The sequence below is a fragment of the Mobula hypostoma genome, chromosome 11 (assembly GCF_963921235.1).
Source record: "Mobula hypostoma chromosome 11, sMobHyp1.1, whole genome shotgun sequence".
In the NCBI taxonomy this organism is placed as follows: domain Eukaryota; kingdom Metazoa; phylum Chordata; class Chondrichthyes; order Myliobatiformes; family Myliobatidae; genus Mobula; species Mobula hypostoma.
Genome location: NC_086107.1, coordinates 37,815,604 through 37,832,682, shown reverse-complemented (window position 1 = coordinate 37,832,682; position 17,079 = coordinate 37,815,604). Strand labels below are relative to the sequence as shown.

At 40.6% G+C, this 17,079-nt stretch overlaps 1 protein-coding gene across 1 annotated transcript in view; it reads right to left on the bottom strand.

The window, feature by feature from the left end:
• LOC134354261 (USP6 N-terminal-like protein) overlaps window positions 1-17,079 on the bottom strand; it is a 181,742-nt gene that overhangs the window by 77,381 nt on the left and 87,282 nt on the right. The window contains exons 6-7 of the mRNA XM_063063165.1: window positions 7,470-7,577; window positions 6,709-6,818 (exon numbers count right to left, since the gene is read on the bottom strand). Coding sequence (XP_062919235.1) covers window positions 6,709-6,818; window positions 7,470-7,577 — 218 coding nt within the window. The remainder of the gene's footprint in view (window positions 1-6,708; window positions 6,819-7,469; window positions 7,578-17,079) is intronic.

The window sequence follows — 17,079 nt, the reverse complement described above, 5'->3', positions numbered from 1 at the left end:
CAACACACTTTTCGTCCCAATTCCCTCCGGGAGAAGGCTCAGGAGCTTAAAGACTCGTATGGCCAGATTTGGGAACAGCTTCTTTCCAACTGTGATAAGACTGCTGAACAGATCCTGACCCGGATCTGGGCCATACCCTCCAAATATTCGGACCTGCCTCTCGGTTTTTTTGCACTACCTTACTTTCCATTTTCCTATTTTTCTATTTATGATTTATAATTTAAAATTTTAATATTTACTAATTTTTACTATTTTTAATATTTAATATTTATAATCCAGGGAGTGGGAAGCGCAGAATCAAATATCGCTGTGATGATTGTACGTTCCAGTACCAATTGTTTGGCGACAATAAAGTATAAAGTATAAAGTAAAAGGGAGACAATATCAAAAAGGGTGTAGTACACAGGACTGAAAGTTTTATATTTGAATGCATGCAGTATACAGAATAAAGTCAATGACCTTGTAGCACAGGTAGAGATTGACAGGTATGACGTTGTGGGCAACACCAAGTCGTGGCTTGAAGAAGATTATAATTGAGAACTTAATTTCCAATTTTACACATTATATTGAAAGGACAGCCAGGTAGGCAGAGGGGGTGAGGTGGCTCTCTTGGTTAAAATTGAAATCAAATAATTTGAAAATGGTGACACAGGATTAGAAGATATATAATCCTTGTGGGTAGAGTTAAGAAACAGCAAGGATTAAAAGATCCTGATTGGAGTTATATACAGGCCTCCTTTAAAGAGCAACAGAAGATAACTAAAAAGGCAACACGCGGAGAAGAAGTGAGGTACGAAGATAAACTAGCCAAGAATATAAAGGAGAATAGTAAAAGCTTCCTTAGGTATGTGAAAAGGAAAAAAATAGTTAAGACCAAAATTGGGCCCTTGAAGACAGAAACGGGTGAATTTATTATGGGGAACAAGGAAATGGCAGACAAGTTGAACAGGTACTTTGGATCTGTCTTCACTAGCTAAGACACAAACAGTCTCCCAGATGTAATAGTGGCCAAAGGACCTAGGGTAATGGATGAACTGAAGGAAATTTATATTAGGCAGGAAATGGTGTTGGAGAGACTGTTGGATCTGAAGGCTGATAAGTCCCCGGAACCTGATGGTCTGCATCCCAGGGTACTTAAGGAGGTGGCTTTAGAAATCGTGGGCGGATTGGTAATCATTTTCCAATGTTCTATAGATTCAGGATCAGTTCCTGTGGATTGGAGGGTGGCTAATGTTGTCCCACTTTTCAAGAAAGGAGGGAGAGAAAACAGGGAACTATAGACCAGTTAGCCTGACGTCAGTGGTGGGAAAGATGCTGGAGTCAATTATAAAAGATGAAATTACAACATATTTGGATAGCAGTAACAGGATAGGTCTGAGTCAGCATGGATTTACGAAGGGGAAATCGTACTTGACTAATCTTCTGGAATTTTTTGAGGATGTAACTATGAAAGTGGACAAGGGAGAGCCAGTGGATGTAGTGTACCTGGACTTTCATAAAGTCTTTGATAAAGTTCCACATAGGAGATCAGTGGGCAATATTAGGGCACATGGTATTGGGGGCAGAGTACTGACATGGATTGAAAATTGGCTGGCTGACAGGAAACAAAGAGTAGCGATTAATAGGTCCCTTTCAGAATGGTAGGCGGTGACCAGTGAGGTACCTCAGGGTTCAGTGCTGGGACTGCAGCTGTTTACAATATACATTAATGATTTAGATGAAGGGACTAAAGGTAACATTCGCAAATTTGAAGATGACACAAAGCTGGGTGGCAGTGTGAAATGTGAGGAGGATGTTATGAGAATGCAGGGTGATCTGGACAGACTGGGTGAGTGGGCGGATGCATGGCAGATGCAGTTTAATGTGGATAAATGTGAGGTTATCCACTTTGGTGGTAAGAACAGGAAGGCAGATTATTATCTAAATGGAGTCAAGTTAGGAAAAGGGGAAGTACAACGAGATCTAGGTGTTCTTGTACATCAGTCACTGAAAGCAAGCATGCAGGTACAGCAGGCAGTGAAGAAAACTAATGGCATGCTGGCCTTCATAACAAGGGAAATTGAGTATAGGAGCAAAGAGGTCCTTCTGCAGCTGTACAGGGCCCTGGTGAGACCACACCTGGAGTATTGTGTGCAGTTTTGGTCTCCAAATTTGAGGAAGGACATTCTCACTATTGAGGGAGTGCAGCGTAGGTTCACAAGGTTAATTCATGGGATGGCGGGACTGTCATATGTTGAAAGATTGGAGTGACTGGGCTTGTATACACTGGAATTTAGAAGGATGAGAAGGGATCTGATTGAAACATATAAGATTATTAAGGGATTGAACACGCTGGAGGCAGGACGCATGTTCCCACTGATGGGTGAGTCCAGAACCAGAGGCCACAGTTTAAGAATAAGGGGTAGGCTATTTAGAACGGCTCTGAGGAAAAACTTTTTCATCCAGAGAGTGGTGGATATGTGGAATGCTCTGCCCCAGTAGGCAGTGGAGGCTAAGTCTCTGGATGCTTTCAAGAAAGAGATGGATAGAGCTCTTAAAGATAGCAGAATCAAAGGTTATGGGGATAAGGCAGGAACTGGATACTGATTGTAGATGATCAGCCATGATCACAGTGAATGGTGGCGCTGGCTCAAAGGGCTGAATGGCCTACTCCTGCACCTACTGTCTATTTTCTATTGTCCTAACAGTGGCCAAGATCTTGTCAAAAGGGCAATGTTATGATAGTCATTGGGGATTTCAATATGCAGATAGGTAGGGAAAATCAGGTTGGTGCTAGACTTCAAGAGAGAAAGAATTTGTAGAATGCCTACAAGATGGCGTTTTACAGCAGCTTGTGGTTGAGTCCATTAGGAGAAAGCAAGTTTGGATTGGGTGTTGTGTAATGAACTGGATTTGATTAGGGAGCTTAAGGTGAGATCATAATATGAGCAATTTCACTCTGTAATTTCAGAAGGAGAAGCTAAAGTCAGATGTATCATTATTTCAGTGGAGTAAAGGGAATTATTGAGGCAGGAGAGAGGAGTTGGCCAGAATTGATAGGAAAAGAACACTAGCAGGGATGACAGCAGAGTAGCAATGGCGGGAATTTCTGGAAGTAACTTGGATGGCACAGGATATATACATCCCAAAGAGGAAGAAGTATTCTAAAGGCAAGTTGACGCAACCGTGGCTAACAAGTCAAAGCCAACACAAAAACCCAAGAGAGGGCACATAAGAAAACAAAAATTACTGGGAAGTTAGAGCATTGGGAAGCTTTTAAAAACCAACACGATTCAACTAAAAACTAATTAAGGAAAAGATGGAATATGAAAGTAAGCTAGCCAATAATTTTTAATATTAACCCAAAAGTTTCCCCAGATGCATAAAGTGTAAAAGAGAGGTGAAAGTAGATACTGAACCACTGGAAAACAATGCTGGAGAGATAGTAATGGGATCAAAGAAATGGTGGATGAATTGAATAAGTATTTTACATCAGTCTTCACTGTGGAAGACACCAGTAGTAGCCTGAAGTTTGAGAGTGTCAGGGGTCATGAAGTGAGTGAAGTTACCATTACTAAAGAAAAGGTTCTTGGGAAACTGAAAGGTCGGAAGGAAGATAAGATCAGATGGTGTACATCTCAGAATTCTGAAAGAGGTGGCTGAAGAGATTGTGGGGGCATTAGAAACAATCTTTTAAGAATCACTAGATTCTGCAAGACTGGAAAATTGCAAGTGCCACTCCACTCTTCAAGAAGGGAGAGAGGCAGAAGAAAGGAAACAATAGGCCAGTTAGTTTGACCTCAGTGGTTGGGAAAATGTTAGAGTTGATTATTAAGGACGAGGTCTCAAGGTACTTGGAGGCACATGACAAAATAGGCTGTAGTCAGCATGGTTTCCTCAAGGGACTATCTTGCTTGACAATTCTGTTGGAATTCTTGAAGAAATAACAAGCAAGATAGACAAAGAGGAATTGGTTGATGTTGTGTACTTGGATTTTCAGAAGGCCTTTGACAAGGTGCCACACATGAGGCTGCTTAACAAGCTACGAGCCATTGGTATTGCAGGAAAGATTCTAGCATGGATAAAACAGTGGTTGATTGGCGGGAGGCAAAGAGTAGGAATAAAGGGAGCCTTTTCTGACTGACTGCTGGTGACTCACATTGTTTCACAGGGGTCTGTGCTGGGACCAATTCTTTTTACATGATATGTCAATGATTTGGCTGATGGAATTGATGGCTTTGTTACAAGGTTCGCAGGTGATATGAAAATATCTGGAGAGGCAGGTAGCTCTGAGGAAGTAGAGAGGCTACAGAAGGACTCAGACAGATTAGGAGAATGGGCAAAGAAAGGTCAGATGGAATATAGTGTCGGGAAGTGCACCTTAACAGAAGAAATGAAATGATTGACTAATTTCTAAATGGAGAGAAAATACAAGAAACTGAGGCACAAAGGGACTTGGGAGTCCTTGTGCAGGATCCCCTAAAGGTTAATTTGTAGGTTGAAGCTGTGGTAAGGAAGGAAACTCTGATGTTAGCGTTCATTTCAAGAAGACTAGAATTTAAAAGCAAGGATGTAATGTTTTGACTTTATAAAGCACAGGTGAGGCCTTACATGGAGTATTATGAGCAGTTTTGGGCACCTTATCTTAGAAAGTATGTTCTGAAACTGCAGATGGTTCAAAGGAAGTTCACAAAAATGATTCCAGGATTGAAGGGCTTGTCATATGAAGAGCGTTTGATCACTCTGGGCTTGTATTCACTTGAATTCAGAAGATTGAGGGGTGACCTCATTGAAACCTATCAAATGGTGAAAGGCCTCAATAGATGGATGTGGAGAGGATTTTTACTATGGTGGGGTAATCTAGGGTCAGAGGGCACAGCCTCAAAATAGAGATGAGGAGGAATTTCTTTAGCCGGAGGGTGGTGAATCTGTGGAATTCATTGCCACAGGCATTTTTGGAGGCCAGGTCACTGGATGCACTTAAGGCAGAAATTGACAGTTTCTTTATTATCATTGCATGAAAGGTTAAGGGGAGAAGGCAGCTGACTGGAATTGGGAGTAAATGGATCAGTCATGATGAAATGGCAGAACAGATCTGATGGGCTGAATGTCCTAATACTGCTACTATATCATATGGTCTTATGTTCTTAAGATGAAAATGTTGCTTCACTAAATCTGGCATTAACTGTTAAAAGCATTGAAAATGACCTTTGCATACCACAGAGGCCAGATTAGAGCTGATATCTACTTGTGGTGAGTCACTGTGCATCTGCAGACTGTATTCAATATAGAGGAACCTATAGCCACAAATCTACTGTAATGAGGGGCAAGCAAGAATGTGCAAAAATTCTGCTGTAAAACTAACAGATAATGTTGAAACATATGCACAATGAAATATCTGTTATATCAGAAAGCATGCATACAGTGTCAAAGATTGAGGGTGAGGTCAGAAGCAATCTTGTTCTCAATTTTGTGAAGTAGTGAGCAACTTTCATACCATAGAGTGTGGTGCTAAGTGACCAAATAAATGGATCTTTTTTTAGGTAACTCATTGTGATGACATTCTGCTGGCAACCCAATCTGCCTCGCAACCAAACATGACCATCCACCTACCATCAATCTGCCTATTTATTCCTCTCACCCCATCATGATCTTCACCACCAAATAGTGACTCAATTATCATCCACTAACACTATTAATCTTCCACCAAATACAACCCTTCTCCAATGCTTGTCACCTTGTGTACAACTCAATTTTACAGACATCATGCACCAACAAATTAATGGGTTTTTACCAAAACCGATCAATTTCTAGCCACAGCCATGAAAGGATGAAGTGAGACCTTGGTATGCATTTTCAGAAATTAAAGTTGGAGAAACATGTTATTGAAGTGATTTGAAAGACAAATAGGCTATTTAAATTTATAAATATAAAATATTAAATAAATCAGTCTGGAACATTATAAATCACTGATTGAGTCTCAGATACAGTATTATTCCTGAATGGTTACATTGATTCAGGGTGGTCTGTTGTCCTTGCACCATAGGAAGTAACAGGTGATTCAGTAAAGACTTTCAATTGATGAAATGTTTTGATCGGGTCGGGAGACCAACTGTTCTCATTAACATGATTCAACAATTAAAGGTTATACATTCATAACCTCCAGCAAAATAGCAAGAAATGACGCCATACAGTTTCAATCAGGAAGACATCAGCATCTGTAGTATTATCTGAAAAGGCGATGGAATCTGATTTCAGAAATAGTTCAGATGCGAGTTGGACAGGGATTTAAACGTAACTGTATAAACCACCTATGACTGCTGGTTTAAAGAGCTAGTGGGGGCAGAAATGTTTGAATGGCTTTCTTCTGTGCTGCACGTCTTTAAGATTACCATGTTTACTGTGATAAATTATGCCCCAAAAATTACATCTGAAGAACGACATGAAAATGCTTAACTGGAAATGGGCTGGGTGGTAGTGACAATACTGTTAAAATAGTAATACATGCCCAAATGCTTTTACATTAACATTCTATAACATAATTCTGAGTTACAAGTTGAGGAGAAGAACTAAGACACTTCCATCTAATGATTCTATCATATGGGTTCTTCCCCTAAAATCTTGCTGGGTAGATGAAGTAAAGTCAGCAGCCATGCAAGAAGGAAGACTAGAAGAAAATAATGGATAAAAGAGGCACAGCTGCATTCGATGAAAAATTAAATCACTTACTTCACACCATATCGATCTCGAAACATGATATGGTTTCTAAAAGTGCGATTTACATCAAGATCTATTTGTTTAATTTCTGATGAAAACTTCTGTCCTTGTATTTTCATTTTCTGCAATAGAAATGGACAACAATGTTGAAGTTTCACAAAATAGTTTTTATTTCATTTTGAGATATAACATGGAATAGGCCCTTCAGGCCCTTCAAGCCATCCGAGCCAGGAACCTCCCCCCGCCCCCCGCCACTGACAACCTGAATTTAACCCTAACCTAATCGCAGGATAATTTACAATGACAAATTAACCTGTGGATCTTTGGACTGTAGGAGGAAACCGGAGCACCCAGAGAAAACTCATGCATTCGGTGGGGAGACTCCTTACAGAGCACACCCGGACTGAACTCCAAACTCTGACGTCCTGAGCTGTAATAGTATTGCGCTAACTGCTATGCTACCATGGCACCCATATAAACTATCTAAATCTCAAACACACCACTGGCCTGAGTTTATGCCTTTTTAAATATTTAAACACCCTCCGTTTTATCATCTACCCATCAGTAAATTCTTGTCAGCTGTTTCACATGAATTGCCTAATGGCGATCTCTCCTGGAGATTTATCTGTTACAAGAAACTCAATGGCCAAAGGCACTGTTTGTCATTGCAAAGTCCCCATATGTTGAGAGCTGAAAAATGAATGAAGACAAAAATATAAAAATGATAAACATTATGCCTATTTCTAACTCAGTAAATGTCTTAAATGATTTACCTCATATTTCCCTTCATTTTCAGATTTTAACTTTTCCAAATCTAACAGTAGTGACCAAATCTGACCACGAAGCTGCAGTGGGATTCCTTTGTAAACTCGACGGATCATCTGAAATAGAACACAGGGCAGTTAATCTTATCCATGAATGCATAACTTGCTTGAATACCAAGTTTTATAGAAAACCTAATCGTGTACTTAATTTTTCAAAGAATGCTATACATGCTAGAAATCTGAAATGAAGGAAAAACTCAGCAGGATGGGCAACATCTATAGCGCCAAAACAGAGTTAATATTTCAAATCGACATCTTTCAGGTTGAAGATCTCAAAAGTTAATTCTGTTTTCATTTCACAAGTGCTGCCAGATGTATGAAATATTTCTAGGTCGTTCTGTTCTGATTGCATATTTTTGATTAGAAATAGAGTGGATTCCATTAATTCAGACACTTCGGCACCAATACATTTTGGCCCAATTAAGTGGCTGCCCCCTAAATAGCTGAAGTTTCATGGAAATAGTTAAAAGGGTGCAAAAAACATCAATAAGTTTCAAGACCTTAGCCTCAATACATCCCTGTGCAACTGGATCCTCAATTTCCTCACTTGCAGACCCGTCAGTTTGGATTGGCAACAACATCTCTTGCATAATCTCCATCAGCACAGGTGCACAATAAAGCTGTGTGTTTAGCCATGGTCCACTCACTTTATACTGTGAGGCTAAGCACGACTCCTATGGCATATTTAAGTTTGATGAAGACGCCACTGTTGCTGATCGAATCAGAGGTGATGACAAATCAGCATATAGGAGGGAGATGAAAAATCTGGCTGAGTGGTGCCACAACAACAACCTCTCACTCAATGTCAGCAAGACCAAAGAGCTGATTTTTGACTTCAGGAGGAGGAAAATGGAGGTCCATGAGCTCACTGAGGATCAGACGTGGAGAGGGTCAGCAACTTTAAATTCCTCAGTGTTACCATTTCAGAGGATTTGTCTTGGGTCTAGCACGCAAGTACTATTACAAAGTCAATATACTCTTCACTACACATTCATAGAAGTTTGTCAGTGTTTCAGATGACATGCATGTCATTTAAAGCACTGACAAACTGCTATAGATGTGTGGTGAACGCTATATTGACTTGCTGCATCACAGCTTGGCATGGAAACACCCTTGTATGGAAAATTCTACAAAAAGTAATGGATATACACTAGTCCATCAATGAACACATTTATACGAAGTACTGTTGCAGGAAAGTAGCATCCATCATCAAGGACCCCCATCACCCAGGCCATGCTCTCTTCTTGCTACTGCCATCAAGAAGGTGGTACAGGAGCCTCAAGACACACACCACCAGGTTCAGGAACAGATGTTACCTCTCAATCAACAGGCTCTTGAGCCCCAGGGGATAACTTCACTCAAGATCACTCACCCCATCACTGAACTGTTCTCACAACCAATGGACTCACTTTAGCAGTGCCTTGTAAAAGTATTCAGCCCAAACGTTTGTTACCAAACCTTTGTTTATATAAATGAGTTTTACTGAAGGGATTTTGATCAATTTAACTGAGAATTTTTATTTGTGGATCATATGCTCCCTTTTTTCCCCACAGTAGAGCCCAAAAAACAGGGAAAATTGTAAAGCATGAGAAACTAAAGACTTCAAAACCAAAATATCAGCAGTTCAAAAGTATTTATCCCCATTTGCTCAGTACTTAGTTGAACCACCTCCTGCAGCTATTGCAGCCAGTAGTGTTTTTTGACAAGTCTCTATTAATTTGGCACAATGTGATGGAGCAAACTTGCCCAATCCTTCAGACAAAATTGCTCAAACTGTGCCAGGTTAGCTGGGGAGTGGCGGTGGACAGCAATCCTGAGGTCTTGCCAGAAATGTTCGATCGGGTTAAGGTCAGGACTCAGACTGGGCTACTCAAGGACATCAATTTTCTTCATTTGAAGCCACTCCATGATTGTTCTGGCAGTGTGCGTTGGGTTGTTGTCCTCCTGAAAGATTAACTTCCTCTCCAGTTTATGCTTTCTGACAGAGGCTAGCAGGTTTTTAATCCAGGATCTCTCTATTTAGCAGCATTCATCTTCCCATCAATTCTGGCCGGATTTTCAGTCCCTGCAAATGAAAAACATCTCCATAGCATGATGCTACCTCTACCAGACTTTATAGTAGGGGTGGTTGATGCACCCTATTAGATTAATGTTACATGTACTGCTTAGTATTGGAGCCAAAAATTTCCACTTCAGTCTCATCCAACCATAAACAAGCCCTTCAAGGTCATAAAGATTGTGGAGCCATGAACTTTGTCTCCAGTTACAGCCACTGACTTCTGCAGCTCAGAGTGACTATTAGTGTCACGGCAGCCTCTTCTCTGGCAACAAGTTTGGAGGTGCAACCTGACCTAGGCCATGAGGTTTCAGATTTTTCCCACTTTTTCATGATGGACTGCACTGAGATCCAAGGTATGTTCAGTGCCTTTGAGATGGTCTTGTACTCTTCACCAGATTTGTGCTTCTATTATTATTTCCCTGACCTGCCCAGAATGCTCTTTTGTCTTCATTTTGTTTGGTCAGTTGAAAATCTATCCTACTGTTGGTCCTTACAGAGAGAGGGGGCATTTATTCTTATTAATACATTGAAAATTAGGTGATCTTCCAATTTTGTACTTCAACAAATTGGTTGAGTTTGTAAGGAGATATGTAATGTTGCATCTGTGGGAAGTTAGCGTAGTAATCACAAAGGGGATGAATTCTTTTTCAGCCTCACAAGTTTGGTTTTTAATTTTTTAGCAAACTGTTGATAGGCTTTGGATTTTTTCTTTTGATTAACCATGATGTTCATCATTTTGTAGGTTACCTCAAAAAATCCTACTTTAATATATTTTAAATTTAAAAAATGAAACAGTAAAATGTGAAAATAGTTGTGAGGGCTGAATACTTTTTCAAGACACTGTAAAGACTCCTCAGCTCATGTTCTCAATATTTATTGGTTATTCAATTTTTTTTTCTTGTTATATTTTCACAGTTTGACGTCTTTTGCATATTGGTTGTTTATCTGTCCAGTTGCGGGCAGTTTTCCATCGATTCTATTGTGTTTCTTGTATTTACAGTGAATGCCCACAAGAAAATTAATCTCAGCATTGTATATGGTGACATATATGCACTTCGATATTAAATTTACTTTGAACTTTGAAGCACAGTGTTATTTCTAATAACACGTGACTGATGCTACTTAAAAACTGTTCAACAAGTCTCCTGCCCCAATTAAGCAGCATAGTGTTCCAAATAAAAAAATGGTTCAGGTCCTGTCAATGCACACTTCTTCCACAACAGATTATTAATGTAAAAATGGTATACAGGTGATATTTGGAAATATCTCTTGTATACCATTTTTGCATATGTAAAGCAGCACACATTTGATAGGAATTTGCTCTTATAGAATTCAAATATTTCAATATGTTGCAGGAATTCTCAATACTGTCTGTTTTCTAGGATCCTGCTGGAGGGCTTTGGTCCAATACGTCGACTGTACTTTTTTTTCCACAGATACTGCTCGGCCTGCTCAGTTCCTCCAGCATTTTATGTGTGTTACTCTGTTTTCTAGGAACAGAAGCCTGACATCCCTTGTGGTCATCTGTATTTTAATCCAGTGCAAAGGGAAGTTCAGTACATTTTCAGGATCTAACAGAACTAATAGTACCTGAGGCACAACTAATGGATAATATTGGAAAAATCTTCTTTTATTTAACTTTTAATTCTAGAAGTCTCCAGGACAATGCATAAGAGTCAATAACTACTTAAAACTAGTCCGATTTAAAGAACAATGGTAACTCCTACTCATCACAAATTTTACCCCTGATGTTGATAAATCTTTAAAAAAAATTAATTTGCATGCCATTTTAACTCTTGCTTATGTCTTTTCAAGCATAATCTCTACTTTGACTTTTTCCACAAACTATTTCAAAATTGTATTTAATCATCTGCATCAAATTCATTCAGCACTTTTAAAACTATAGCATACCATCACTAGGGAAATACAACTGAGCAAATTGTTAAATCTGGAGCATTGGGGGCGGGGGGGGGATGTTTGTGTAAGAGGTGGCAGTGAGATAACTGTTCCTGTTTTGGAAACATTCCTGAATAGTTCCTACAATGCCAAAAACAGGCTTAAGGAATAGTCTAGAACTAAGGAGATGTCTTCCATCTTCAAAAAAGAGGCTTCCCTTCTTCCACCATCAACACTGCCCTCAACCGCATCTCTTCCATTTCCCGCATGTCCGACCTCAACCCATCTTCCACCACCCCACCAGGGATAAGGTTCCTCTTGTCCTTATCTACCACACCACCAGCCTCCACATCCAGTACAGGATTCTCTGTAACTTCCACTCCAGCATGCAGGGATCGCTCCCTACACAACTCCCCTGTTCGTTTGTCCTTCCTGGCACTTATCCTTGCAAGTGGAACAAATCCTGTCCTATACCTCTTCCCACCCTTCCTTTCAGGGCCCCAAACAGTCCTTCCAGGTGAGGCAACACTTCACCTGTGAGTCTGTTCGAGTCATGTACTGTATCGAGTGCTCCCAGCGTGGCCTCCTGTATATCGGTGAGACCCAACGCAGATTGGGAGACTGCTTTGCTGCTATGCTCCACTCGCCAGAAAAAGCAGAATCTCCCAGTGGCCACCCATTTTAATTCCACTTCCCATTCCCATTCTGACATGTCAGTCCATGGCCTCCTCTACCCTCGCAATAAGGCCACACTCAGGTTGGAGGAGTAACACCTTATATTCTGTTTGGATAGCCTCCAACCTGAAGACATGAACATCGATTTCTCGAACTTTCAGTCATACCCCCTTGCCTCTTTCACCATTCCCCATTCCCATTTCTCTTTCTCACCTTATCTCCTTAACTGCTTATCATCTCCATTTGGTGCTCCTATTCACTTCATTCATCCATGGAATTCTGTTCTCTCCTATCAGATTCCCCCTTCTCCGGCCCTGTATCTCTTTCACAAATCAACTTCCCAGCTCTTTGGTTCACCCCTCCTGGTTTCACCCATCACCTGGCGGTTCTTCCTCCCCATCTCCCCACTTTCTTACTCTGACCACTCATCTTTTTTTCCACTCCTGATGAAGGGTCTCAGGCTAAAACATCAACTGTACTCTTTTCCAAAGATGCTCCCTGGCCTGCTGAGTTCCTTCAGCATTTTGTGTGTGTTGCTTGGATTTCCAGCATCTACAGATTTTCCCTTGTTTGTTAACTGATCATGTTGCCAATTGTTAAGGCTGTATATTTTCATTGGGAATTACAGTCTTAAATAGTCCTTTTATTTCCTGAAATAAACAGGAGCAGGGAGGTTCTACTGCAGTTGTACAAGGCCTTGGTGAGACCACACCTGGAGTATTGTGTGCAGTTTTGGTCCCCTAATCTAAGGAAAGACAATCTTGCCATAGAGGGAGTACAAAGAAGGTTCACCAGATTGATTCCTGGGATGGCAGGACTTTCATATGATGAAAGACTGGATCGACTAGGCTTATACTCTCTGGAATTTAGAAGATTTGAGGGGGGATCTTATTGAAACGTATAAAATCCTAAAGGGATTGGACAGGCTAGATGCAGGAAGATTGTTCCCAATGTTGGGGAAGTCCAGAACGAGGGGTCACAGTCTGAGGATAAAGGGGAAGCCTTTTAGGACCGAGATTAGGAAAATCTTCTTCACACAGAGAGTGGAGAATCTGTGGAATTCTCTGCCACAGGAAACAGTTGACACCAGTTCATTGGCTATATTTAAGAGGGAGTTAGATATGGCCCTTGTGGCGAAAGGGATCGGGGGTATGGTGGGAAGGCTGGTACAGGGTTCTGAGTTGGATGATCAGCCATGATCATACTGAATGGCAGTGCAGGCTTGAAGGGCCGAATGGCCTACTCCTGCACCTATTTTCTAAGTTTCTATGTTTCCTTTCTCTTCGATCTCTAACTGCTGGTATTTAATATTACAATTAAATTGACCGCTCTGATCTGCACCTCATCATAAGTATTCCCTTTGCTCTACTGCAATTTGAAATATGCTTGTTTTCTCATATTTCAACAGTTTTGTTGAAGGATCATCGACCTGAAACATGTACTGTTTTTTTCTCTCTTTGTGGATATGCCCTGACTTGCTGAGTGCATCCAATATTTTTGGTGCTTGTTCGAGATAGGTAACACATTGATTTGATTTTCCAAAGATCCCTGGATTCAAGGAAGGCTTGAGAATGGTTCCATCAGAGATTGCAAAGTAGCAAACACTTTGTTTTTAAAGGGCAAGGAGACTGCACAAAGCATGACATTACAAGCTAGTTAGCTTAACATCATTAAAGATATTGTAGCAGGGTTTTTAGGAAAATACAAGGTAATCAAGCAACATGATTTAGGGGATAGGACCTATTTACTACAGTTCCTTAAAAAAGTAAGGAGGAATCAGTGGAGATACCATATTTCTCCTCCGCGGCTCAGCGGGAGGAGAAGATGGCAGCGCGCCTGCGTGTGCGCAGCCCTCTGGTGAAAAATAATATTGTATCTGTTAAATAGCAGCCGTGGACAATTTTGATTTGATAGAGAATGGACGTGAAAGCACAGAGGAACATCTGGAGAAATTTCTGAAATGTCCGTCCGCTGCTGTCGTTATTGTGTGGTCAGGAATCTTTCGGAGGGTAGGCCTCAAAATCCCCGGCCTTGCCTGCTTTTGGCGACCGAGAAGGAGCTTGAATCGTTCCGACAGAGATGGCACTCAGTACTTGGTGTCGGAGAGCTGATCAGAGCTCGAAGTTTTCGGATGACTCAGAGTCGGATTGTGGTCGGTATGGCAGGGAGAGTTTCTTCTTCCTTCTCCCGTCTGCATTAGATGTGGGACATTTGAGAAACTTTGAACTTTACAATGCTCACGGACTTCTTCATCAAGTTATGGTATTGTTACACTATTTGTAACTATATGTTATAATTATGTGGTTTTGTCAGTTTTTTTCAGTCTTGGTTTGTCCTGTGTTTTGTGATATCACACTGGAGGAAATAATGTATCATTTCTTAATGCATGCATTACTAAATGACAATAAAAGAGGACTACGTGTCTTCATAATCATATTTAGATTGGATTAGGTGTTATGTCAAAGGTTGTTGTAAAATAAAAGTTCATGATATACGAAGGAACATAAAAGCATGGATAGAAGATTGGCTGGCTAATAGAAAACAAAGAGTAGTGTTTTGCTGTTGGTGAGGTATAACAAGCAATGCCATTAAAGTCAGTCCTAGAACCTCAACATTTTACAATTTGTATAATGACTTGGATGAAGGCACTTCTGTCACCTTCAACAAGATTCAGCTCCCAGAATTACTTTCCCTTTTCTTTTTGGCATTTGGAAGGTACTGATCCGTTCTTGACTCACTAGTTAACTCTTCCACCTTCCCTAAACACATGGCATCAACACTTTCTCTTTTATCTCACCCATCCCCATCAGGACCAAAATAGTCCTTCCAAGTAAAACAGTAATTCATTCGTGCTTCTTCAGATGAGAGCATTGCTCACAATTTGTTCTCCTCTGCACCAGAGAAAACAAATTCAGACTGGGTGCTCACTTTGCAGTGCAGCTACATTCAGTCTATAGGAACAACATTGTGCTTCCAGTTGCCTGCCTCTTTAATTCTCCATCCCACTCACATTCTGACTTATCTCAGTGTGGTCTCTTGCAATGTTCTACTGAGGTGCAATGTATCAGCATCTCATCTTCCATTTAATTTGTAATTGAGTCCTCTGGGTTCAATAACAAATACAGCAATTCAGTCAGCTTGCTTTTTCTGCTCATATCAAAACTGGCCCGTTCTTCAGTAAGATTATCTAACTGTAATATCAATTAAGTTTTTTTTTCTCTCCACAGACATTGTCAGATCTGATAAGTGCTTTCAGCATCTTCCTTTTGGTTTTAATTTTGTGTAAAAGTCCCAAAACCAAATAGGCCTGTATAAAACAGGAGACCTTTAGTAACCCTGGTCTCGCCCCATAAGGGACACCTCCATTGTCCAACTTCTTAGCACATTAAAACTAACTTTTTTTCTAATTATCTCAGTTCTGATGAAAGGTCTTTGACCTAAAATGATAACTCTCATTCTCTTTCCACAGATGTAACCTGATCCACTCATTTTTTCCAACACTTTCAGTTACTATTTCTCATTTCTTCAATATATGTAATATTAGTCTCAATTGTTCTCAATGGGTTTGAAATTTGGTTTTACCCTGGTCATGAATCTCTGTATCTTATTCAAAGATAAAATTTCCTCCATCATATTTGGGACTCAAGGAGAACACAGTGCAGAAATATGCCATTAGTCACTCAAGATCCACATGCAAAGACACAGCTTCTGTTTGATGTACCTCACCTTTGAAATTTGGTTCTATTAACAGAAATAGAAAGAAATTTCACAGTAGTGTATAAAAAGCAGCCAAGAATACATTGCAAGTTGAATGCTGGAAACTGAGACTACACATCTGCCCTAATAATGATTTTTAAATAGCCCAAAGCCTTCAATGGTTTAAGCACCTTCCTAAACTAGCAACATAGGCCCAAAATGTACAGCTATTGACTCTGGTTGTTGAAAGGGGCATGTGGATGCAGTGAAATGGCATGTTGGGGTAACTTAAGAGGTGGACACGGGAGGGAAAGGGGTGGTTTCAGGAATGTTTTGAGTTGGTGGACAGGGCCATGTTCAAGGACTCCCAGAGTATATAAATGAATAAACCATGGTGTCACCAAGTTCATAAATACAGTCATAGACAAGCCTCTCCCCACAAAATTATTTGGTCTTCCCCAACCAGAAGCCCTTAATGAATGATGAAATCCACAACTAGCTGAGGACCAGATCAGTGGTATTCATGTCTGGCGAACAAGATAGATACAAGAGGTCTAGGTATGATCTCTGGAAATCCATCTCACATACAAAGTGGCAATTTTGGACCAGATTTGAAGGACTGAAGGATGCTCAACAACTGTGGAAGGGCTTGAATGCACGGCCAAACACCTGAGTAATCACAAGGTCAAAGTGAAACCAAGCGACTTAGGTGACAACTCCCAGATGAACTCAATGACCTCGATGCTCTTTTTGGCCATCAAAACGTGGAGGAAGCTTCATAAACTCCCATAGCCCCTGATGATTTTGTGATTTCAGTCTTTGAAGCTGACAAGAGAGGATGCTCCAGGAGGGTGAACCCACGTAAAGCATCTGTCCCTGATGGGGTACCTGGCCAAGTACTAAAGACCTGTACTAATCAACTGGATGGAGTGTTCACTGACATCTTTAACCACTCGCTTTGGCAGTCTGAGATACCCAGCTGCTTTAAGGTTGTTTCAATTATGCCAGTGCCTAAGAAGAACATTGTAACCTGCCTCAATGACTATCACCCAGTAGCACTTACATCCACTGTCATAAGGTGCTTTGAGAGGTGGGTGATGAAACATATCAACTCCTGCCTGAGAATTGACATGGATCCATTCCAATTTGCCTACTGTCACCACAGATCAACAGCAGACGCCATTTCACTGGCTCTTCACCCAGCCCTGAAACATCTGGATAATGAAGGATACA